Source organism: Rutilus rutilus, assembly GCF_951802725.1.
Source record: "Rutilus rutilus genome assembly, chromosome: 4".
NCBI classification, from domain to species: domain Eukaryota; kingdom Metazoa; phylum Chordata; class Actinopteri; order Cypriniformes; family Leuciscidae; genus Rutilus; species Rutilus rutilus.
The window spans coordinates 7159741-7183536 of NC_140212.1; the positions used below are offsets into that span (position 1 = coordinate 7159741).

General features: G+C 37.5%; 1 protein-coding gene and 1 pseudogene across 3 annotated transcripts; both read right to left on the reverse strand.

Annotated features, from left to right (window-relative positions):
- Positions 1 to 1562: 1562 nt before the first annotated feature.
- On the reverse strand, positions 1563 to 20237 carry tmem63a (transmembrane protein 63A). Of its 2 annotated transcripts, XR_014627240.1 has the most exons (25): positions 20138 to 20237; positions 19035 to 19095; positions 16613 to 16774; positions 16445 to 16524; positions 16214 to 16283; positions 16103 to 16140; positions 15820 to 15962; positions 14947 to 14998; positions 14750 to 14858; positions 14596 to 14666; positions 14113 to 14193; positions 12745 to 12871; positions 12531 to 12661; positions 12130 to 12312; positions 10991 to 11144; positions 10800 to 10906; positions 10639 to 10725; positions 7743 to 7802; positions 7468 to 7630; positions 7022 to 7127; positions 6775 to 6942; positions 6545 to 6660; positions 6143 to 6190; positions 5816 to 6031; positions 1563 to 1738 (listed from the first exon to the last, which is right to left on the reverse strand). XR_014627240.1 is itself a non-coding variant. In XM_084408180.1 (24 exons), exons 3-24 carry the CDS (start codon positions 16772 to 16774, stop codon positions 5894 to 5896), a joined length of 2394 nt encoding a protein of 797 aa, XP_084264306.1. In that variant the 5' UTR covers positions 19035 to 19095; positions 20138 to 20237; the 3' UTR covers positions 5119 to 5893. The 2 variants fall into 2 exon arrangements, 1 of the variants encoding a protein (XP_084264306.1); XM_084408180.1 differs by lacking the exon at positions 1563 to 1738 and having other exon boundaries at positions 5119 to 6031.
- A 1259-nt stretch (positions 20238 to 21496) lies between these two features.
- LOC311289112 (G-protein coupled receptor family C group 6 member A-like) lies at positions 21497 to 23281 on the reverse strand (annotated as a pseudogene). Its single transcript has 3 exons — positions 23273 to 23281; positions 23111 to 23198; positions 21497 to 23002 (listed from the first exon to the last, which is right to left on the reverse strand). The product of its transcript is annotated as a G-protein coupled receptor family C group 6 member A-like (transcript).
- Between the last annotated feature and the right edge of the window lie 515 nt (positions 23282 to 23796).

A 23796-nucleotide genomic window follows, 5' to 3' on the forward strand; every position in this document is an offset into this window, starting at 1 on the left:
AAGGCCCCGTTGAGTTAGCGGCACACAAGTTCAACACGCACACAGACGGACAGCCTCATTCACAGGAGATTAGTGGAAACAACATCACACCGGCCTCGGGCTATAACTCACAAAGCGCAGACCACGGGCAGAGGGGGAAGATATGAGACAGGAAGGGGAGGATGAGGAGGAGAGGAAGAGAGAAATGAGGGTGGAAAGGAAGTAAAGATGTCTGGATTTCAGTTCTTTGGACAAGATTTGTCTCAGTCGGTGGTAATCAACATGACCGATAAAGAAGGCCTCATAGGTGCACTAACTTCTGTTTAGGTTTTGCTGCCTGACCCAACTTTGACGTACATAGACGCCTCTGGCATGGATACAAAAGCCAGTGTTATTTTAGCATTATTTATATGCTATTATAGTAATTATGTATAGGAGCTAATGTCACTTTTAGTTTTTTTACACTATCTGTAAAAAAGGGTCAAATGTACTGTGCTAATATGATGGAATATTCCATCTTGCTTATTCACAGGTGGTTTCCCTGTGTTTTAAATTATGCGTTGTATTGTGTTTTAGGGTTACAGAAAATTACTTTGGATTTTTTCTTAAAGTTTACTATAAGAGTAAAACTCTTTTTCTTTTTCTTTTCACAGTGGAACCAGAGTTACTTTAAAGGGTTAGTAATCGTTGACTTACCCTCATATTGTTCCCATATGAGGTTCTTCCCTTCTGTGGAACACAAAAGTAGATGTTTTGCAGAATATTCAGATCACCTTTTTCTGTGGAGTAAAAGTAAAGGAGGTTTTCAAGCTCCAAAAGAACAAAATGCACCATAAGGGGCCGTTCACACACACAACACAGTTTTCCACTCCACTTGTTTTCCAGTGTAAACGCGCTAGACGAATGCGTTTAAACAGTGTGCTCACGTCTTTTGCATTGTCTCGCGCATGACTTCTAAAGAGGCGTTCTCATAACACAAAGCTAAAATAATTTCTACTTTTAAAAAACGTGTCTCTAGACCTTGCCACAAAAATGCTCTCTGTGTGAATGAATGGCCCTTAAAAGTACTCCACATGACTTTCATGTGCACCATGTTGTAAGATAACAGGATAGCATCGACATATTTCCATATACGGAAAAATAGATAGGATTTGAGAGCAAATAAAAACTTGTCAATATGTTCCTCACAAAAAGTGAGACATCTCAGTACTTGTCCTCATTCTGTTTCTTCCACACAAGAAAGAAAATCATATTCAAAAGACATGAAGTCGAGTAAATGATGAAAGAACAAGTCAGAAATTGTTTTGGTGAACTATCCCTTATTCTGCTGATAATCAGATAATGGAGCAAATGTCCCAATCTGGGAATTCTCCCTCTAATTCTTCAGTTTCTTTTCTCGCTTTTTTTCCTTCTTTCTGGCTCTGTTTCTTCGCTGAGTAAACTCTGCAAACCTTAAGAGACGTCTGGCAAGGAAACTAAACTTTGCTATTAGTTTTCCCTTAAAGCTATGTCTGGGTGAAGTGGAATAAGTTTACCCCCAGGGCTTGGCGAGGGTCTATTACTCTCGGCTCTGAGAACGTTACCTTACGGACCACCAGCGTTGCCATGGGAATAATCCCAGCAGACAAAAGGGAGGGATCAGAAGGGGAAATCAATGCCGTCGGGCTTTGTGGTTGGCTGGCATAGAGATCAGTCATACGTACTCCGGGTCACGGGGTCAGAGGCATCAATCATGGCTTCCGAAAAGAGCGCGCACCATCTGAAAAGAGGAGAGAAGAAGGGAGGAGAGGAGGAAACATCTACGTCTGTGTTAATGGAGGGATGCATCATCGTTGGGCTATTTCAAGACATCACATACAAATGCAACACTAATTAGTTCCTGTAGTTTGAAAGACCAAACGCAGCTGTAGATGAGCCATTCAATGTTTGTGTATGCGCATGTTCAACTATGACAGAAGAGTTACACGACATATGTCCACTTATCCAGAGCCCAGTTTACAGGATCTTTCTTTTAAAAAGTAGACTTTTGTTTGTTTTTCATGGTTTTTCTCTGTGCAAAAGTCACTAAGATGATGCCAGGGCATTTGTAAGCTGTTTATTATGTGTTGCTATGTGGTTGCTCAATTATATACAACTTGCATCTAGTCCTCTTTTTCCTTTTTCTCTTTTGTCATATAAAAAAAAAAAAAAAAAAAGAGTGTTATTTATTGTTCATATCTGTGGCAAAAACAGCAAGGGTTGAGTTACATTGTGAAGTTTATATTTAGTATTAAGGGCTTATTTAAATCCATAATCATAAGGAAGAGTAACAGTGATGCTTGTCTTAACAAGCTAAACTAATAATGAAAGCAAAATGTTTATTTACTTTCCTAATCATTGGTTTCCATCCAGGCGTCCAGCAGCTGTTATCCTTATTGTAGAGGTGCAATAAGGTTTTTCTAGACTGGCTTCAGCTGCCAACACTCGACTCACTTTATAACCAGAATGAATTGGTCTGGGAGTTTTGCCACTTTGAGGCCCCCAGCAAACACCATTCAGTCAAACTTGACCTGTTCTCCGCATGTTTTCAGCCCATTTAAACAATTACTGAAAAGCTTTATTTGACTCACATGCATCTTTTGTCCCAAGTTGCACATGGGCGTTTGCGTCTATTAGGGTTTCTGGCGGTGTCAAAGACGCTGTTATTTCTAGCTCTCACAGAATGAATTGAAGTTGTAAAACTACTTGTATATGATTGTGCACGTGGTTTTACACCAAAATGTGACATGTAGTGTAAGATCTGTGATGTTTGATTTAAAAAGTGTTACAATTACACACCCAAATACACACATAGAGGAAAAAAATCTTAAAGTCACTACACTATATATCAAAATTGACAATTCTTACTGTATCATGGGACATTGCAATGTTGATTTATTTATTTTTATTCATGTGCCCATCTCTTCTCTTATGACGTGTTTACTGGCGTGAGGGCGAGGCAACCTGTCACTCACATGAGATTGACCAATAGCAAACCACAACCATCCAATCAATTCCCCATGAACAGAATCAAGTCCCGCCCTACATTTTTCTTATGCGAGACTCCGTTTCACTCGGACATGCATCACAGTAGGGAAGAAAAGACTATCACAACTTACATTTAATGCTGACTTTAACAAAGCTAAAGCTTAAGCTTAACTTGCTTACAAAGTTTAGATTTTTTTGTGCAATAAAATATTTGGCAACCTAAAAGTGAACCCAATGAACCAGCTGTCAACATGATGGTACTCTGCTTTATAAGCTGACCTTCCTGAATGGCAACAGGCGAAACACTGGAAAAGATCTTCAATATTGTCTGTTATAGCCTCAAAATCAAAAAGAAAAAAGAGAAGAAAAGATTTTTTTTTCTTCACACACACTCATTAGATCAGTTTCTGTTCTTATGGAGTTTTGAACGCTGATCCTGGCGTCTGTAGCAGGTCACTCTGGCCACAGAGTTTTCTGGGCTGCTTATGGTGTTAAAGTAAGACGATTTTGCTCTATCCTGACTAATGAGCTGAAAACCGCAGTCAGGAGAAATGTGTCAAGTGTGTGTTTGGAGAGCGTTCATTCATCCATTTCCAGGAAAATCTAAAGCTTAAGACTATGAGACTCGGTGTACAGAGGTTGAGCCGTTAAAATGATCAGACACTGCAATTCGGTTTCTGTTACAATCATATAATTAATACAGAACTAAGACACATGCACAGGAACTAAATCAACAGTTTCTCTTCATATACACAATGTCTTCCCATTGCATTACAGTTAAAAAGAGAAATTTAAGCCCCGTTTCTTATTTGATCAATGTTTTCTAAATAGTCCTTTGACATAGGAACACTTTTCTAGGTAGATGAATTTCTAGTTAACTGCAATTCCTGCAACTAGAATTTGCTCCATGTAAACAGTCCATTCCTGGTATTCTTGCGGATATCATGCAAAAGTTACCGGGTTTACAGGCATTATGTGATCAGGACACTTAAGTTGAACTTTACATATCAAGCGATGTTATCACGCTAGTCTCATGAATGCTTAAGTATTGAGGCTATACTTTCAAAGCGGTGTGTATTTTAAGGTTTATGCATTGCTCTGTTTGCTTTATTCTAAGTGCCTTACTGTAAATTCAATCTGAGAAAACCAAGAACAATCAGACAAACCAACAGTGCCACCTAGTGATGAAGCCTTTAGAAAGCTACTTTTCAGCCAAATACATTCTATTCATTCTTTCAGACACACACAATTTTACAGGGTCCCAGGAAGCAAACCATAAACCATGTTTACGTTGAAATACCCATGTCTTTATACACATTTGTGTCCTCATAAACCATATATACACAAGAACACACACAAAAATGGGTCATTCTATAATTTAGGGTACATTTCATGTCCACTGATGATAAATATATTTTTTCCTTACAATTTTCTTCAGACGTTTCATATTTTGTCCATTAAGAGAATGCACACTATAATCTCACACCAATGTCTTATGCATCCAGTTTGCTTGAAATTGCCTTTGTATCCCTTAAATTACAGTTTTTGCAATGTCCACATTTTGAACTGGGTCTCGAGTTCAAAATAACGGAGAAAGAAATGTTAAAGTCAAGATCATCCAAATTAAATGTATTTCTATAATCTAAATATCTTAGAAAAAACAGATTGAGTTTAAATGTATTTCTACAATCTAAATACCTTAGAAAAATAGATTGAGTTTAATTTAATTTTCTTTCAAATAAGAAAATATATTCATTTTATTAATGTCCGCAAAAATTCTGTCAACTATGTTACTATCTAAACACCCCCTGAAAACTAAAAAATGATTTATCCCAAAACCATGTGACCAGCATCATGTGATGTCATTTTCTTCTGCTGTAGATATTTTGAACACATTATGGTAAATATCCTCTTAAGTTTTTTAATATATATTATCTCCAATGACCTATTGTCAAGGAGTATATTAATTGCCCGTCAACTATGTTGAGCACGCTGTTATAATTTCCAATATTTTTATGATTTTATTTCAAATGAATATTAAAATGTTAGGTTAACCTGATCAAGAAAATAACATTTGGTTGGCCATACAAGGTATCATAGTTGACAAACTCACCAGGGAAAATTTTTTTTTTTGTAATATCAAAATGGTGTTTAATGATTAAGCTTTGCAACAAGCAGATTCATTACACTGATAAAAATATATAAATTAAAAACCAATAGCTTATTTATTGAGAAAGCATATTGTTTTTACACTTGTTTGCTGATGTGAAATGTACCCTAAATTATAGAATGACTAATGAAAGGCCACTGAGCCATGAGCTCAATATATGTCAATATATCAATATATTAACATATGTATATAAAACTTTGCTTTAAACAGAAAACATTAAGAATGACATTCAATATGTAAGCGTGCTCTCTCTCTCTCACGCGCACACACACACACACACACACACACACTCACACAAATTACAGTTATAAAGTGTGTTAAGTTGTTTCCAACAAGGCACAAGTGCCATGATTCAAGTGTTTATGTGCGCTTTGATATGCTCAAGTTATAACTGTACTCCTTGGCAAGTGCTCATTGGCGAAGCTGCTTTTGTAATGAAGAAATGTATGGACAGCGTGCTTGAATGGCAATTTAGAAAATAGTTTTTTCTTTGGTGAGAAGAAATGATTCCCAAAAAGCTCATTTGCATTTGTTATATGGCAGTCTATGATTAAATGTTCCTCATGTCTCTCAGTGTGTATAAAAAAAGAAAAAAAAAGAACAGAAAAAAGCTTGACAGTGCTTTTTTCACAAGTATATCCCCTCCTTCTCCACACTGACCTCCAACCGCCAATATGGCAAGAACCATTTCCTCCAAAGGGCAGTTGGATCAGTCTACATGTAGACTGATAATTGTTGTTAGATAGAGTCTGGACAGTCTTCCTCAGTGCTGAGGAAGGGCGGGCTTGTGCCTGTCGTGCCGTAGGATTGCCGAGTGCTGCACTCATCAGAAGACTCGGCCGATGCGTCTGGGTTCAGAACTTTAGGAAGATACGCCTACGTAGAGTAAGAAAGATGGAGAGAGAGAGATTTTAGTAATTACGAACGAAATCTATCAATTGAAAACAAAATGTGTGATAATGTTTAATGTAAAAATGCGAAACTTGCCGATGCAGATGAGCATGATGATGCAGCGTCTTCATCTTCCTCCTTAATCTGAATCACAGACATACACAATTACATATTTGCATTTTGCAGATGTTTTTATCCAAAGCGACTTACAGTAGAGGATCATAGGCAATACATCACAGAGCCAACAATATTTATAGCACACAATGCCAGATTTATAAGAAATCTGGATTTGTAAACAGAGAAGAGGAGAAATGTAGAGATAAAAAAAAAAAAAAAAGATTTTTGTGTGTGTAAGTGGTTTAAATTGGTTTAAATGATTATGGTTTTAATGGGGGTGGTAAAATCATAACTATCAAATTATGGTAAAACTATAACAATTATAACAATAGTGGCATTGTAAAGTCGGACAAAACTCTGATACAGAACAAAGCAGCTTACGTTGTAGTTGTGGGGACTGAGGTATTTGAAGTGTCCAAAGCAAGTGTAGCTTATACAGATAAAGATGGTGACGCACAGAACCACTAGTGTGAACAGTGACGTGACCGCCATGAAGCCTGTGAGGACACAGTCAACATATATATACACACACTATATGAATCAAACAAAATAATACAATAAACAAAATGCCTGAGAAACACTGATTTAATCAGCCAATTAGTGGATGTTACCTGTCCTGAGCACAGAGAAAAAATAAAGCCACATCAGGCATATGATTGGTGCAGCCAACGCTTGATTGACAGCTCCCAGGTGAACTTGCCGGTCAAGGCGGGCGGGCAGGTAAGCGAAGTACAGGTTGTGTTTGTCCACCAGGTGTTTCAGCAACAAGTACAGCAGACCTGCAAACATTGACTGTATGTTAATGTAATGTTACACACACCAATAATGTGTACAAGCCCTTGAGGAAAGAAATCAGACCGAAGGGGACGATGACAGGACAGGTGATGCTGTACGCCATGATGACCGTGAACACACACAGAGTCCATCCGTACATCGCGCCGTACTGAAACTCGTACGCCTGATTCTACAGAGAGACAAGATTACAAGTGGATCAGAAACACATTCCTGTTAATTCTATTCAAATCAGTTTCAAGGGATAATCCGGCTTATTTTCAACCTAATTCCTATACAGCTTATTAGTAAATGTCAATACTCAATTCAAATTAAAGTATAATAATCAAGACAAAATAAAAAGTAGAGATGGTTAAAAATACTTCTTTATTCTTTTTTATGGCACTTTGGTAAAATTTTTGTAATATTATATTTTGAAAAGATACCAGGGTACTTTAAGTAAACAACTTGGTGGGTGGGTAGGTAGGTAAAATTCCAAATCATTTATGAAAGATCGAAAGTCACAGAGCAACCTGTTTAACATATTTCCTCTCAGCAGCCGAATGTGCGAGTCCCAGACGCACGATGTAGAGCAGTAACCCTGGCAACCGCAGCAGCTCCATGCCTGTGCCCACCAGAGCCGCTGTGATCACGTAATTTACAAAGAATGCCCCCTGATCAGGTAAAAACACACACCTGATACAAACAAAGAGAGGAGCCGGGAAGTCAAGCCATCGTTTATTAGGTGCATGTCACAAAACAAATAAATCATTCTGATTTGAGAGAATAAAATCATAAGTATACTCACTCAAACCTCAGCTTCCCCACAGACTCCTTATCAAACAACCAGCGGAAAAACACGTCCAGACTGAGTGGAAAGAGAGCACATCTGTATACATGCTCACTTTGGGAACATTTAAAAGCCACTATACACACTAATCAAGAATTAATTTAGGTTTTCATTGTGGGTCAAATTTAGCCCATTGATCAGTTGCAGTTTCTTTTGGACAAGGTTAACAATGAAACCGTTAAGTTAGACTGTAATCCACAACAGATCTGAAAATCTCATTGCAAATTTTCTGATAAAAACTGATTTAAAATGCCATATTTATTAAAGCTCCAGGTTTGCTGTGCTTGTAGGGCTAATTTGGCTAAAAAATTTATTTTGTGTCAATATGATTGTAATTATAGTGTAAAAATATTAAACAAAATTGGTAATTACTATAGTAAAAAAAAATTTGATTTAGGTAATCTAAAAATCCTAATATTACTACTACTACTACTACTACTACTAATAATAATAATAATAATGATATTAATACAAATAACAATAATAAATAATAATAGTAATTTGAAAACACTGAATCATGAGCTGCTCACGTGTAAATGAACACAGTGCTGCGCTTCACTCTGAAAAATGCGGCTCGTATGCTTATTTAAAGGGGCTATATGCAGAATTCAGAAACCCTTGTCATTAGCGGCACAGGTGGCCATTAAGTGAACTGCAGCCAACAACGTATTGCTCGTGCTCGCACTCATGCACACATAACGCAAGTGACTGAATATGATTCAATGCCCCGATATACTCACGGTGAAGTTCTTTTTCATTCTTTGCTTAGAACGAACTAACTAAATTCTTTGCATTCTTCCTTAGAACATATAGTACGGCTCATTATCCTGAACATTGTATAAGCATTCATTCCATGTGTCATTGAACAGAAGAGAGGCTCTTGAGAGCGCACCAGGGCTCGCAAAATTTCAAAATCGCTGGTAGCCCTTCGGGCAGGCACTCTTCAGATTTTGGTAGCCCGAAATGAATTTTACTAGCCCATATAAAAAGACTACAATTTTTAATGTAGAATATTGGTTAGGAGTCAAAACAATGAATCAAAAACTTTTTCAAAACACAAATATCTAAAACTAAAAAGTTACTTTTTTAATTTTTTTATTATCATACTCTCATTGGGGGCTGAGCAACTCTTTAGTTTAGTGTCTAATACTCACTATTAACTTGTTTCATTAACGTACAGATGGCAGGGTTTTTTCATCACTGAGGTCCCGAATGTGAGATATTATGCTAGTTAGGGGGGTTCGGGTGCTCCACCGAGAAAATTTTGATTTCTCTGATCTACATATGTGCATTTTAAGATGTTTTGAAGGCCCAAAAAATTGGATAACAATAGCTTTAAAACCATGTAAGTGGGCAGCTGATTATTTTTTTCTCCTCATCAGCATCACATTCTTTTTCTCTTTGTTTTTCTCTTGCTCTGTCTCTTCCCCTCCTAAAGCTGAGCTTTGACTGATATAGGCTTTTCATTTTTGTCTGTCAGTGAAGAAAGTAAACAAAGGGTCAACTGATAGGCTGATTTATGAATCATTTTCTCAGATGTATTAATTTACTGAAAGCTGCTAGGAAAGCTAGGTAGCCTGACTAAGTTTATTAAATTAATTCACAATATGTACACAATCACACATTCATTATTAATCTTATTCCTAATACAGGGCCGTAGACAGTGCTTTATAATCAAAGAGGTCCTACATTTAAGGTTATTAGGGGGTTCAAATTTTTTATTTCTCATGTCCATTTCAAGACGTTTGAAGGCCAAAAAGGGATAAGAAATAGCTTTAAAACCATGTCAGCAGGCAGTAGATGATATCTGCTCTCACTTATTATCCATCACTCTTTCTTTTTCTCTCAGTCTCCTCATCTTGCCCTGTCTCTTCCCCACCTAAAGCTGAACTTTTTTTAATTTACTGAAGGCTACAAATTGTATATTAATTCTCAACATGTACACATTCATTATTAATCTTGTGCCTATGATGAAAACGGCTTTGTTAATGCTAATGTCCCCTCACAATGACAGTAAATTAATTATTAGTCACATTACATAGGCCTATTTTCAGTTCAAAATGGCGAAATTTGACAAAAGTATATTATTCATTTGCCTGATTATTTTTGTCATTCGTTTCACATTTATGACCTAAAAAAGCTGTCAAATATGAAATGTTTAGTTTAGCTACTTACATCTTATCTCGCACTTGACCGTAAACTGAAGCGTCGAGTCGCTCTGCTCAAATTCGCGCTCAGCAGCTTCTTGTGAACATAAAGCCCGCCTACTTTGATTTGATTGGTCATCTCAAATATTCTGACATTGACGAGCACTACAGACCAATGAGTGACAGACCAATGAGACTCAGATGAACACACACACACCCCCTGTCCTCTCTGTTTCTGACGTGCGCTCTGCTCGGCGCCGCTGCGGAGTGAAGATGAAGAACGCGCTGAATCTGATTATAACGAGACTGAAGCGAACACTATTTCAGATAGCCCGTCGGGCAGGCCAGTTATGCATTTTGGTAGCCCGACTGGAAAACACAATAGCCCCGGGACGTCGGGCAGGCGATTTTGCGAGCCCTGCGCACGCAAATGTCGCATACATTTTCCCGGTGAGTCCTTCACATAAAAATCAGTCTACAGGCTTGGATTAGACAACCTAGGAAGTCAGGGATGTCTCGTTTTTAAAATTTCCGTTACATGAAAATTCTTACATATAGCCCCTTTAATTAAATCGCATTAAATAATTGATAATCACAGTGAGACATTTCACAATTAATTAACCATGCAGCCCTAACCCTCAACCTAGTTTAGTTTACAATAAAAGTGTGTGTATAGAAATGTGGAGAAGGATTTAAAGAGCTCTTACCTGGTGAGGCCCAGTGATGGCAAAATCAACACCATGAAGATCAGAAATGTGTAGAGCTTGTACATCATGCTCATATTCTCACTAGACCTACACACACAGACAGACACGCATTATTGAGTGAACCTGTTTGAGTTTGAGTGTGTTTCTGTGTTGATGTCTACCTGGTCCAGTGGGATTCTCCCAGTGTAGAGTAATACACTAAAGTGGGCAACAGGGCAGAGAAGGTCCACAGTAGAAGAGTGGGGAAGAACTGGCTGATAATGGCACTCTACAAAAACAACAAACAGTCTTCACACCACTGAACTCCATCCATGTGCACACATCATTATAAGTGTTGTGTTCAGTCACATACGTTCAGATAGTGAATGGGCTTGGTGACATTAAACTTGTCCATGGTGCTGATGATGATGGAGGGTGTTGTGAGGAAGAAGAGGAGGAGGAAGAGTGCAACATTCAGCATCACACAGCGTAGCCACCAACTCCACCCACGTAATGACAAATTCTCCCTTAAAGAGACAGAAGGTGAGATTAGGATAAGCAGAATTGTGAATTGATATTAGATAGTCTATAACAGCACTTCTCAAAGTGCTCCAGGACTCCGGTCCGGATCCGGACCCGGAGGGAATTCAATCCGGACCCGCCTCTGTTTCATATTTCAACAGCAGTAATTGTGTGTAGCCTAAGGGATTAAAAGTCTGGATTTCCTACTTTGATAAACGTATGTCAAAATCATTTGTTTAGTGTTTTATGTCTTTTTGGAGATGGTCCGAAATTAAAGCGAAGGCGAGATATTTAAAGTTTTCCTTCGTGATTCAGTTGCCATGACATCCAGTGAGTGTACTTTTGACGTAATCGGGCGCGAGCCGCGCAACGCGACACTTCACCGCAGTAAGCGTTTGAATGGGTGTGGAGGATGTAATTGTCCAGGAAAAGAAAAGTTGACGAAGAAAATAGAGTTTTCAAAGATGATTGGACAGAGAGGTATGCGTTCATTTCGCCACAATCCAGCACGAAGCCATTCTCAGCAATGAATGCTGTAAAGAACTCACACCGCAGCAGCTTGGCTAATGAACGTTTAGGCCAGTGTCTCCGTCTTGCAACCACACCTTTTGTGCCACGGTTTCGGCAGCTGATGGGAGACAGACAGTGCCATTTCTCACATTAGACTGCTCTGTATTTTGCACCATGTTACTTTTGTGGTGTTTTGTTAAGAAAAATCCAGACACTTAAATTAATTGTTTTGCCACTTTTGCACTTGTTATTCATGTATTTTGAATTAAAAGGCACCTTATTTTTTTCATAAAATAAATGTTGATTTGTTATACATGTTTATTAAAAACAAGTTTTGTAATTACCAATAGTTCCGGATCTTTGTCATTGATGAAAATTCAGATTTGGACCTTTGAATGTAGACTTTGAGAACCCCTGGTCTATAACAAGCAGGTTGTAATATTAAAGATTTTGCTCCAAAAAAGGCAAAATAGGACATACCAGTAAATATTATGAGGGTGAGGAGCGTAATACACTTTCCATTTGTGCACCCTCAGCTCTGCACTCTTAGAGGACGGCTGAGGCTCTCGGCCACACCCACACTTGACTCCCCAACCCATTTCTTCTCCGGCCACACCCCTTGCCCCGCCTCCACACTCTAGAGCATTGAAATCTTTCAGAATACTGTGAGGAAAGACAAAGGACATACGTTTAAAGCCCAAGTGAGCAGAAATTATACTGGAAAATACTCCACGATCTTGGGATTATTTTCACAGAGATAATTGCAATTTATTCTGCCTTATATTCTGGTAAAAACAAATTAAAACAATCTTATAAGACAGCATTATTATTATGCATAGTTTCCTTAAATGGGCAGTTGAGTCTGAGTGTGGATCACTTACTAAGCGGCCATGTACTCATTTTGGAGGGTGACAAATGCCATGCCCAGAGGATACAGCCTACTCTGCCTTAGTTTATCTTCCTCCTCAAGCAGAGCAGCTTCTTGTGAGCTGTAGAAATCTATAGCATCAACCTACACACAAACACACACATTATTTAGATGCCAAAATCTTGAAAAGTCAAAACAAGGCCACTGCTAATGATGGTTGTACTCACCTTTTCACACCCCTCACAGTGGCAGCAGCAGCACAGGTGGCTGCATGGGCGCGGGTTGATGACCTCACGTTGTCCCAGCCGATCGTGTATCTTACGGTAATGCTGCAGGTTGTTTTCTGCCCGTTTTCTGTTACAAAATATTATAATAAAAAAAATACACAAACAAAACAGTTAATGCTAGAACTCAACAAATATTAATGATCATACCAGGGCTATTACATTTGACTAATATTAAAACCATTTAAGAAATGTTGTTAATTAAAATAAAATCACATAAAAAGCTAGTAGCAAAAGAAGCGATGCCAATTTTCATTTAGTTTAACTTGATGTACTAAAATAAAATCCAAGTTCTGTCATGTAACTCTAGATGAAGCAGGCTGATGGATCCTTACGCAATCTTCTAACAGTTACATAATTTACTACATGGCACAAGCTGATTGGTTCCCGTTTCATCTGCAGACAATGAGCTTGCTGCTCAACATTTAAATAGTTGGTCAGTGTTTGCTGTAGCAGTTTGCAGCATGCTTTCAGAGTTCCTTTGAAACCCTCCACCTCCCCCAGCTCCACCAGTGTAGACCTGCTAGAAGTAATTTCATATATGCCATTTGTGCAGCAGCAGTAGATGCTCACAGCAGCGTGTCGTCATGTATGTATTGGCAGTACCAAGTCTCTGTACTTGCTCTGCAGCAGCACAATAAATCAACAGCAGCCGCAATCAGGGCTTAAAAACGAAAACTCAGAGCAGAATCATTATTTTAATGTTTCTGTTACAGAAGAAACGCAGAACATTACAGTTCCGAAAAGTACTTTATACCAGACCTTGAATAGAACTTTATACTAGAGCTTGTGACCAAACCTCGTAACTCCGGCAGATCCTCAAACTGTTGGCAAAACCTCATACAGTATAGCTCCATTTGCCTCAATTGTGAATGAAGTGCTGCACAATTTCGTTTGTTTGCAGTGCAAGGGGTAAATAAAGAACTGGTTCTTTTGAAACTGTTTCTTCACAATGTTTGCTTCTGGTATTTGCTGTCTAATCATGACTATGACTTCATCTTTTATACAAACAAGATTTTTGCCACATGAACATGAAACATGAAAAACTGAGCACCCACACAATCAACTTTGTAACCAGTAAGATGTTGAAAACATAATGCATGAACAAAATGCATTGTTTGAATTCATGATTGGGTGACTGCCAAATTAAAATATTAAACAGAACAATACAATAATGTTATTAACCAGTTAATGGTCATTTCAAATTAGTGTTTCTCAATGATACTAAAATAACACTATTGTCTGTGAGAGTATGTCCTATAAGATATTTGGACAACTACAAATAATACTGGGTCAAATTGTCATTCTCACCTGTTTCTGTCCAGGTCAATCAGTTTGGCAACATCATAACACAAGTTAACTTCAGTCACTTGACAGGTAGGGTATGCCTCCCTGAAAACAAATATACATCAAGACATGTTGAATTGCAAAAATAATGATAATTTTCTCAAACACATCCCCTGTCCACCTTTGCTCAAGACAAACAGGTACTACTGGCCCAACTCAAGCCATTGTTTGAACCAATCGGTCACTCAAATGAACATTCCATTTTATATCGTTATTATTAAGTATAATCCATATCTGTAATGTTAATCAATTACTGTGATTGAACAAATGCTGACAAATAACTTATTGGTCAGTAGCTGCCTTTGAGATCCAACTGAGCCACCCACATTATGTAAGCTGAGATCATGCCTTACACACTGAATGGAACAAATAGCGTGGAGATGGGATGTAAAAGATGTCTGGATGAATGGCTAAAAATAAAGAGATTGGAAAAGTCATCCCACTTACATAAAGTGAGTTTTTATACTTTCATGACTGGCTGCAGTGGGTACAGACCTCACAAACAGGGTGTTTCTGGCCTATGGAAAAATAAACCAGGGTTAGACTAACACTAACCAGCATGTATGTGTGTGTGAGAGAGAGAAATGTCAGGATGGCTTACTATCTCTCTCTTGGTTCCCTTCATTTGAGAGGTGTGGCGTCTCAGCAGGGCCACCGTGAACATGAGATATAGAACTGCAAATACAGTGTGCAGCCAAAGCAGCTTATCACTGCGAAGACATCATATAAAATACAGTTCAAACAGACACACACGCAGATGCCTCCAGTCATATGTGCATAGACACATACGGTACATACCCCTGCTTAAGATTCCCTATGGTGGTTCTCCCGAAACTGTATGGATCATTGCCTGGAACACAGTTATAAGTCAGTCTTTTTGCCTTCAGCAGAGACTGAAACACATGACTAAGAAAAGGAATTTGAAAATATTTCATATGATGACATTATGTGACATTATAAACCACTACCACCCTCCAAAACCTGGTAAGGGGCCAAAAAATCCAACATATTTAGGCGTCAAAATTATGCAATATTAAAAGAACATTTTATCCCAAAATAAAGAACAATTCAATCCAAGAACATTTTTTGTCTTAATTCAGTATTTAAACATTTTTGCAACCATTATATTATCCTATATTAAAAACATATAAAAATGAATGCCATTTCATCTTGAATAAAGAAAGAAAAAAAATCTAGAAAACTGTCCATGATTACATTTTATATTTCAAATCGGTAATAAAATTGTACAATGCAGTATCACAAATCAAAGCATGCTTAATGAAATTAATTTTTCAAGCTTGTCTATGAGCATTTTCATAAGTCCTATCAATAATAGTATCACAAATTATTAGATTATATTATAATTAAAAATATATACATTAAATAAATATATAAATCATATTATTATATTATATTAATTCAATTTATAAATATAGACACTTTTATATAAAAATGACAAAAATGTATTTTTGGACTACAGTCGCCCTATTTCTCCAATTCATTTTTCGAATTCAGCGTCTCTGTTATTAGTCACATCCCTGCCTTAAAGAGTAGCGGAGTACCTCTCTAGACAGTGAACAGGGAGGCAGCAGTAGGATTTATAGCCAAGCTACTGTATGAAGCATTCTTGAGACCATATTGAATTTTTTTGTAATTGCATGAGCGAGCTACCCAGCAGGTCCCCGGACAGGTTGACTGGTAGGATGACGGCCACAGACAGCACACAGATGAGCAAGAGCAGGGTGACCAAGTGCTTCTGAAATGACAGATAATGTACTGCATCCACCCCACATCTCTCCTGGACTGTTTTCTCACTGCACACACACACACACAGATCAGTTTCACTTCTCGGTTTATTTCATCAAGACACATGTGCACTTCCCTATTTAAATTAGGAATAAGTGACAATATCAACAGGCAAAAGCTTTCCGGGTATAAACATAACAACACTTACTCCATATTGATGATAAAGGTGACCCAAGAGCAGCAACCCTACAGGAAATGAGGAAGATGTTGATGATGTCATGAATGATGTCATAATGAGGATGATGCGTTCTAAACTCACCTTCTCGTAGTCAGGCTCCTCAATGGATATGGATGATGTCATTCTATGGTAATGTCGCTTACTGTAGTCTCTGAAACGGCAACAATGGTTTTATAATAATTTTTTTAAATACTAATATTGGCTAGTTTAAAGCTTAATTTTACAATACATTTTTAGACACTATGTTCCCTATGGTAACAGCATGGCACTGTATGTTTCCGTCGCAACTCGTACTGCCTTCATGTCACATACCCTTCAGTCTCTGTAACAAGAGCGAGTCTCCCATAATCCCACAGTCTCCTTCTGATCACAGTGAAGGCCAATAGCAGCACCTGCAGGATGATACACAGCGTCATGTGGTTTCATTGGATGGCGCTAACAGCGCAAGTCAATTGAATCCCAACTAACTCCATAACTTACCAGGAAGACTATAAAATCGAGCAGCAGAACGATGGGCACACCTCCGAAATTCACCCCCTTCAGCACAGTGCTCTGCGTGGCACTGAAACAGCTACTGTTGTCCACATTGGCGGTGCCATTATTCACCGGCACGGAGAGCTGCCCCCACCACGTGGAGGCCATCTGGAGGAGAAACAGATTCAAATTATACAAGGATTTCTTTTCAGGGCACACAAACAGCTTTTTTGCTGCCTCTGAAAAGATCTGTTTCACTGGCATCAACATCCCAAGTGACTATTGTTTGTTTGTTCACCTTCATTTATACAGACAAGTCAGTTTCTTATTTACAATGACCCATGGCAGGAAAAGAAACATCATCCTGCAATGATGTCCAGAGGGTATAATTGTTTTTATGACCCTACAAGTTTCATTAAACCATCATTAAATATGAGGGAAGAACAAAAAAAATAAACTTGGTTAAGGTACTTGTATGACAAAACAAATTGGCAAAAAAGGCAAACTACAGCTACAGGTTTGATTTTACTGTGCAAAAAAAAAAGAAATGCATAGAAAAACAAAATGCTCACAGGAAAAAGCATATATTGACCACAACATAATCAGTTATTAAAGGGGTGGTATAATCCCCTTTTCACAAGATGTAAAATAAGTCTCTGATGTCCCCAGAGTGTGTATGTGAAGTTTTAGCTCAAAATACCCCACAGATATTTTTATATAGCATGTTAAAGTTGTCACTTTTTGAGGGTAGGCAAAAACGTAGTTTTTGTGTCTGTCCCTTTAAATGCAAAGGAGCTGCTGCTCCCGGCACAGGGGGCGGAGCTTCAACAGCTTGTGTCCTTTTACTTCACACAGACATGCACTGGAAATTTCAAAACCTTTTAGCCTTTTATGTTCAAACTGGAGTCAGACAATGATGGAGAGACTCAAGAAGAAGTGACAACATGTAGACAACATCTCTGAATGGTTAGTTGCTGAATTTATGTAGCTTACGTGTAGTTATCTTCTAGTCATGGATTAGCATATTCGGTTTTGGTCATCTATAAAATCATTTTCCGGTTTATGTCAATTTTAGGGTTGGTGATGTCACTAACCCGGGAGGAATGTCGTGTACTCCCTACCAGTCTTTTGTTGTAGACTTGTAGTCCTTAAAAAGCAATTTCTTTAAAAGAAAATATCTCCCTTTGCTTTGAACTTTGAGCGTCTTTCTTGTTTTTGCATGCGTTCATAATTTCTTAGTACGACAGCCTGGCCAAAAATTATGTCCGCAGTTTCATTGCGTTATTACAAATAAAACAATTGACTTCAAACACAACTACGTAATAGGATTACAAATCTTTTAACTCATTTTTATTAATATTTAAATAAAGGTTGAAGATGACAATTTTCCCAAGTCTGGACATGACTTTTGGCCACTGCTTTACATATATTACATTCAGACACATATACAAAAAATAGATTTTAGTAAAAAAAAAATTAGTACAGCTATGTAAAACAATTGCAGCAAATGTTCAAAGCACTAATGACCAATTTTGTATAAGATTAAACTAATATATGCATACATTTTCTGTCATTTCTGTAAACTATTCGAGTCAGTAGGGCAGCAAAATTAAAAAGCAGAACAATAGGAGCTTTTTCTTCCAGGAACATTGAGAAGATTACTTTATCTAGTGTGGTTCGTTACAGGTTGGTTTCGAACACTATTATGAAGGTAAGCTGGTGTAAGTCCGAACAAAATTATAAAAATGAATATACACCAACTATACTATTACTCTATGAATAGATCACAGCATTCCATCTCATTCTCAGTCATACCATCACTGGGACCGCCACATGAGATTCCATTCAGTGTTGTGAATGGCAAATCAGTGCAAGGACGTGAAATGTCACATGCATTTCAGTTCAAACTCTAGAGGGAGTCCTTTATAACTTTATTGTTATAGAATATAATATTCATAATTCTGTTTTATTGCAAACAAAACAGAATTACACAATGGCCTGGATCAGGGGTTTTCAAAACTGTCATGAGATTTGAAAAACCCTTGGTCTAGATCACATGACTATGTTCCATTTACACAAAAAAGGTTTGGAGGGCTTTGTGAACGTGATAATGCTGAAAAATGCTGTAAATTATGGATTACTGGTGACTGTATTGATGATAAACGTTTGACTTTAAACCTTATGTTGTCGTTTGATATATCAATGATTCAATGTACTGCCATTATATGCTACAAGAATGTGTTATTTAAGACAGGATCATAATATAACAACCGGCTGCACAAATATCCTAAGTCATAATCTAACTGCTTTTTCACTCCACCCTGTGTCTGTGGGCCTCCTACACATCCTCTTCTGCTTTTAGATTTTTTTCACTTGGTCAGGTGACTCATGTTTAAATCAAGGAATATAATCATATCTCATTACATACTGCTCTGGGTTTTCACTGTCCGGTGCTCATGCATAAGTGTTTTACTCACTCTGAAGTGGCTCTGAAAAAAAAAAAACACAGATTGTGTTACATAAAACATAAAAAATTATTAAATCAAGACAAAGAAATAGAGTTAAGACATTAAGTCAAAATTAAGTGAGTTTATGCTTATAAATAGGACAAATATCTGTCAGTGAGGTAAGAAAAATCTTGTTTTTCCCCTTTGAATTAAATTTGTGTTTTGTTTTAATCAAAATAAGAGTGTATCTGGAAAACAAGAATAAAAAAATATAGTGGAGCTATAGTGTAGCTACCTCCAGAACACTTTACAGTAACAAGTCACACTCCTACAGTATGTGTCAAATAACAAAGACAGAAGTGAGAAATTCCTTGGTTTGCAATGTGACTGAGTGAACTTATTGAAGCAAAACATATTTCAGCAGGGATTTCATTTTAGAAACATAATTTCACCTAATGTAAGGATGCATGATTCTACTTCTTAATTTCTACTTCTCTAAAGATCAGTTACATTAACTTATCATAGGCCTAGTTTCACAGACATGGCTTAGATTAAGCCTAAATTCAATTAGTACAGTCAGCATGTGCATCTTGAGACAAAACAATGGCACGGACATATTTTAAGATAGCCTATGTCAGTTTAGTTGACATCTCAAACATGTATTTTAGTTTGGGACTAGGCTTGTGAAACCGGGGGAATAGTGTAGGTAGTGGTATGCACTTTAGCGACACTTTGCATAACAAAACAACTTCTTGATGTGGAAACTTACTGTTGCTAAACTGACAGCTGATGTCAGAACTGTCAGAATAGACGCTGGTTTAGTATAAAGCAAAAAACGGGGAGCTTTACTAACTAGCAACTAAACTAAATGTAGCTAGATTCATGTTAGCATGTAAAGACACCTTATTATAAACACACACCAAAACAAACAAAAACGTGCACTAAACTCATACATCGACATGCTGTGAGTGACGTCAAGACGCATCTGTATAACGGCTGGACAAACTTACCTTCATTAACCGAAAGCTTTAGTGGCTCTTTCTCCACTTTGGTAAATAAAACATGTTATGAAACAAAAACATACCTCGGTTGAATTTTTCAGCTTCTGGGTTGTCCAAAAACGGTAGGGTTGTCAACTGAGCTGAGATTAAACTAAACGAAACTTTACAATGACTCATTTCCGCACATGCGCAGACACACTAATCTCCGCCCAGTGTCCCATTACAACACTGGTACAAAAGCACACTTTTAATTTTTTTTATTATTATTAATTGTCATTGTATAGGATACAATTCACAATCAACCTGGAGAAATTAATAAATTATTTAATGAAATATTAATAAAAAGCAGATCATAAAAGTCCCGCAGTGCAGAGAAAGACTGCATTAAGAAATATGGTAAATAAATTTGTAAAAAAAATTAAGAAATTAAGAAAATTAAACCAAATAAATCATAAGTAAAATAATAGTATTTTATCTATTCACAAGCATAATAACTATGCCTAGGCATTCTCTAATATGATGATAATTAAGTCAATTGATCAAACTGATCATTTAGTGAAATCAGTCAAAGTTTATTTCTCTAAACAAAACAGCATTCAGCAGCAATTGCTGGTAATGAAGTGTTGTTTCTTTCAGCTCCAGAGAGACTAAATAAAATAGAACAAAATAACAGAAATCTTAATTTTTTAAATATTAAAAATCTAAAACCGATAGGCTAGATGGTAAACAATATATGTCCATACTATAAATATATGTAAAAGTAGCAATGAAAAATAGTATCAGTGAGATCAAATATGCAAAATGCTATGTGCAATGCAAGGTAAATGCATTATTTATCTAACCATGTTATCAGAATGCTTTCAGGTGTTGAAAATAGGCAAACATTTCCAAACAGTGCTGATTTAATTGGTGCATCCACACATTTGGCTTAAATAGATTATCCCAGCCCTGTAGTGGGTGGGGGAAGAGAGAGATGAAGAGAGTCTTTGAGCCTTTACAGTGAATCCCAAGTGATTGACAGGTCGGCTATATCTGTCCAATATCATCCAGCTCACGTTCTCATTCCCCTCTGCGTGGCCCTCTGCGACACCATCTGACGCAGGAATTAACCCCCGCTGCAGGCTGGAGAAGGGCGACAGGTTCCCTAATCAGCGGCTGATTGCGGCGGCGGCGCTCGGGGAGAGAGCTGTGGTGATTGGGGGTATGGAGGCTTTGATTGTTTTCAGTCAGCCTGACAGCTGAGGAATACTGCTTCTAATCAGCGTAGTCAAGAAACTGGCATGAGTGGCAAATGAACAGTCAAAGTCTACACATACACACACTCTCATTTAGATGTTTCGCTTGGTTAGATACTGTAAACACACTAAATAGAGTGTGGAGCATTAATCTTATTTCTTTGCTGTAGGCCTAGGCCTACATTTCACTTACAACTCAGACTGGAGATTATTCTAGAGTAGAGTAACTTTTTTTTATTTAACAATGATCAAATTGCAACGGAGGTAGACCAGTTTTACCAGTGAATGAAAATGAGCCATAAAAGGAATATTGTATCATAGTTTGTTCTGTCATGTGTAAATAGCTTTCACTGCACCCATTGATTTCTCTTCAATAGATGTTTACCCATAAATGAATGGTGTTTTTGGAATAATATTGTCTCTGCTTTTAATTAAACAGTGTGCTTTTTGGCCAGTGTGCTAGCAATGGCCAATGAAAAATAGCCCATAAGTAATGAGCGCAATGACCACAAACACAAAATATGCCTTTCCCCATACCTAAATTACATATCCAGTCACTGTTATGCAAAATGAAAACCATTACCATAGTGATCACGAAACTTGACATCTAGCTGCAGTTTTATCATTTAGAATATAAAATATTTCAATACAAGCATTTCAGTCAAATATAATTTATGCAATATGTGGGGGGAATCAACCTGTTTCCCAATTCCACAGGAAAACCACAGACTTGTCAACCCTGTTTTTGCCTAAAAAATATTTCAAAAAGAGCGATAAAGCACAGTTGCAAACAAAAGTGGTTGCATTTTATTTAATGTTCTGCCAGAAGCAGAGAGTTACCATATGATAGGAATACGCAAAATGAAATTCTCAATCAAGATCGGACACATACTGTGATGTTTTTTTCACCCAATTTCTGTATCCGTCATTCAGGAAACGCATGCTTTTATCGTTGATCATGCAGCGCTTTACTGTATTCAGTCACAGTGTTACCACATCTTTCTGAGGTATCCCAATTTGCCTCTTCCCAAATGTTGACCTCATAGCCGGAATCCAATTCTCCAGATTTGCTGAATTGATGCATCTCATTAAACTTAGCTGGAAAATATGACAATATATTTTCTTTTGAATATTTGTTATTTGATTTTACAGAGAATAACAGAGGTGATTACTTAGGCTACTTCAGAGCGTTGGATATCAAAGCCTCCACAGCAGGTTTTTCAGGAACAGATGTCTTTAATTAGCGACAGACTTCACAGCCAGCCCTATACTGCACTGAATAAAGGTATATAGCTTTCATCAGGGTTACCCTTATTTCTTCAGGGCTTTTATTTAACTCTCCTCTTAGTAAGTGCTGCAGGATGGTGTTGTTTGGATGTGAATCAGGGTTTAGATCTTCTGTAGATTATTCTGGTACTTTATGAAATGAGAGTAGTATCCTGAAAAGGGTTATTCCAAGAATCCAACCTCATTCAGGGAACGGTTGTTTAGCACTTCGACTGACTTAGCCCAACTATCACCAGCGATCCAGAAACATCCAGATGCGTTGGGAGAGAGTTTCTCAAACAAAGAAAACATGTGGTGAGGTTTGGCAAAGGACACAATGACATTAACTCTTGGGGTGCTCTTGATTTGTTTGAAAGTTTCATTGAGTTTTGAATCTAAGGTTTCATCGTCAAGAAAATCAGGTACGACACAAACATTTTCTGGATTTTGGCGTGCGCCTCAAGATGGTCCATGGCGTAGCATCCAAAATCTCCGTCTGTGGTTATTATGCCAATCTAAGGTCATTTAGCGCAGAATTTAGGCGATTGGTTGAGCCTGGTGGTCATCTTCCAGCACAGTCCTCTTGAATATCGGAAAACAGGTTTTATTGCTCAAAACCCCCAGCTGTTGAACCATAACTGATCTGTGATCATAATAAGAACATTGTTGAAAAAAGTTTTAAAATATGGCATTCTGAAACAATTAAATAAAACATACCTGTGGCATAAACCCTATAGTGAGAAACCTCACTATAACCTCACTGTGATGGAAACCTCTGAATGGTACTCTCCGATGGATGGATGGATGGATTGATGGATTGATGGATGGATTGATTGATGGATTGATGGATTGATTGATTGATTGATTGATTGATTGATTGATTGATTGATTGATTGATTGATTGATTGATTGATTGATTGATTGATTGCGGACCAAAATTGCTAAATGCTAGTGCCAAATGTTAGTTTGATGGTTGCATAGAAATATTTCTTACTCTGAAGATCAGCAATTGATTTGATATAATAAACAAACACATGCACACACAATGACCTCAAGTCTGTATTCGCATCAACTGACCGTCACCGTAGAGCTGGAGAGTCACTCCAACCAAAGACACATTGTCACAAGACATAAAGACAAAACAGGCCAACATAAACCAGCATATAGCTTCTGTTTGAAACCTGCTATTTGCATTTAATTTTACCACTTCATTTGAACAATCCATTTATTATTTATTTAGA

Coding starts and splice junctions, on each gene's coding strand:
- tmem63a (XM_084408180.1), bottom strand. CDS start 16,774: ATGGCCTCCACGTGGTGGGGGCAGCTCTCCGTGCCGGTGAATAATGGC. Junction 14,859..14,946: donor ATAGGGAATCTTAAGCAGGG/GTATGTACCGTA, acceptor ATGTCTTCGCAG/TGATAAGCTGCTTTGGCTGC. Junction 12,313..12,530: donor AATGAGTACATGGCCGCTTA/GTAAGTGATCCA, acceptor CTTTCCTCACAG/TATTCTGAAAGATTTCAATG.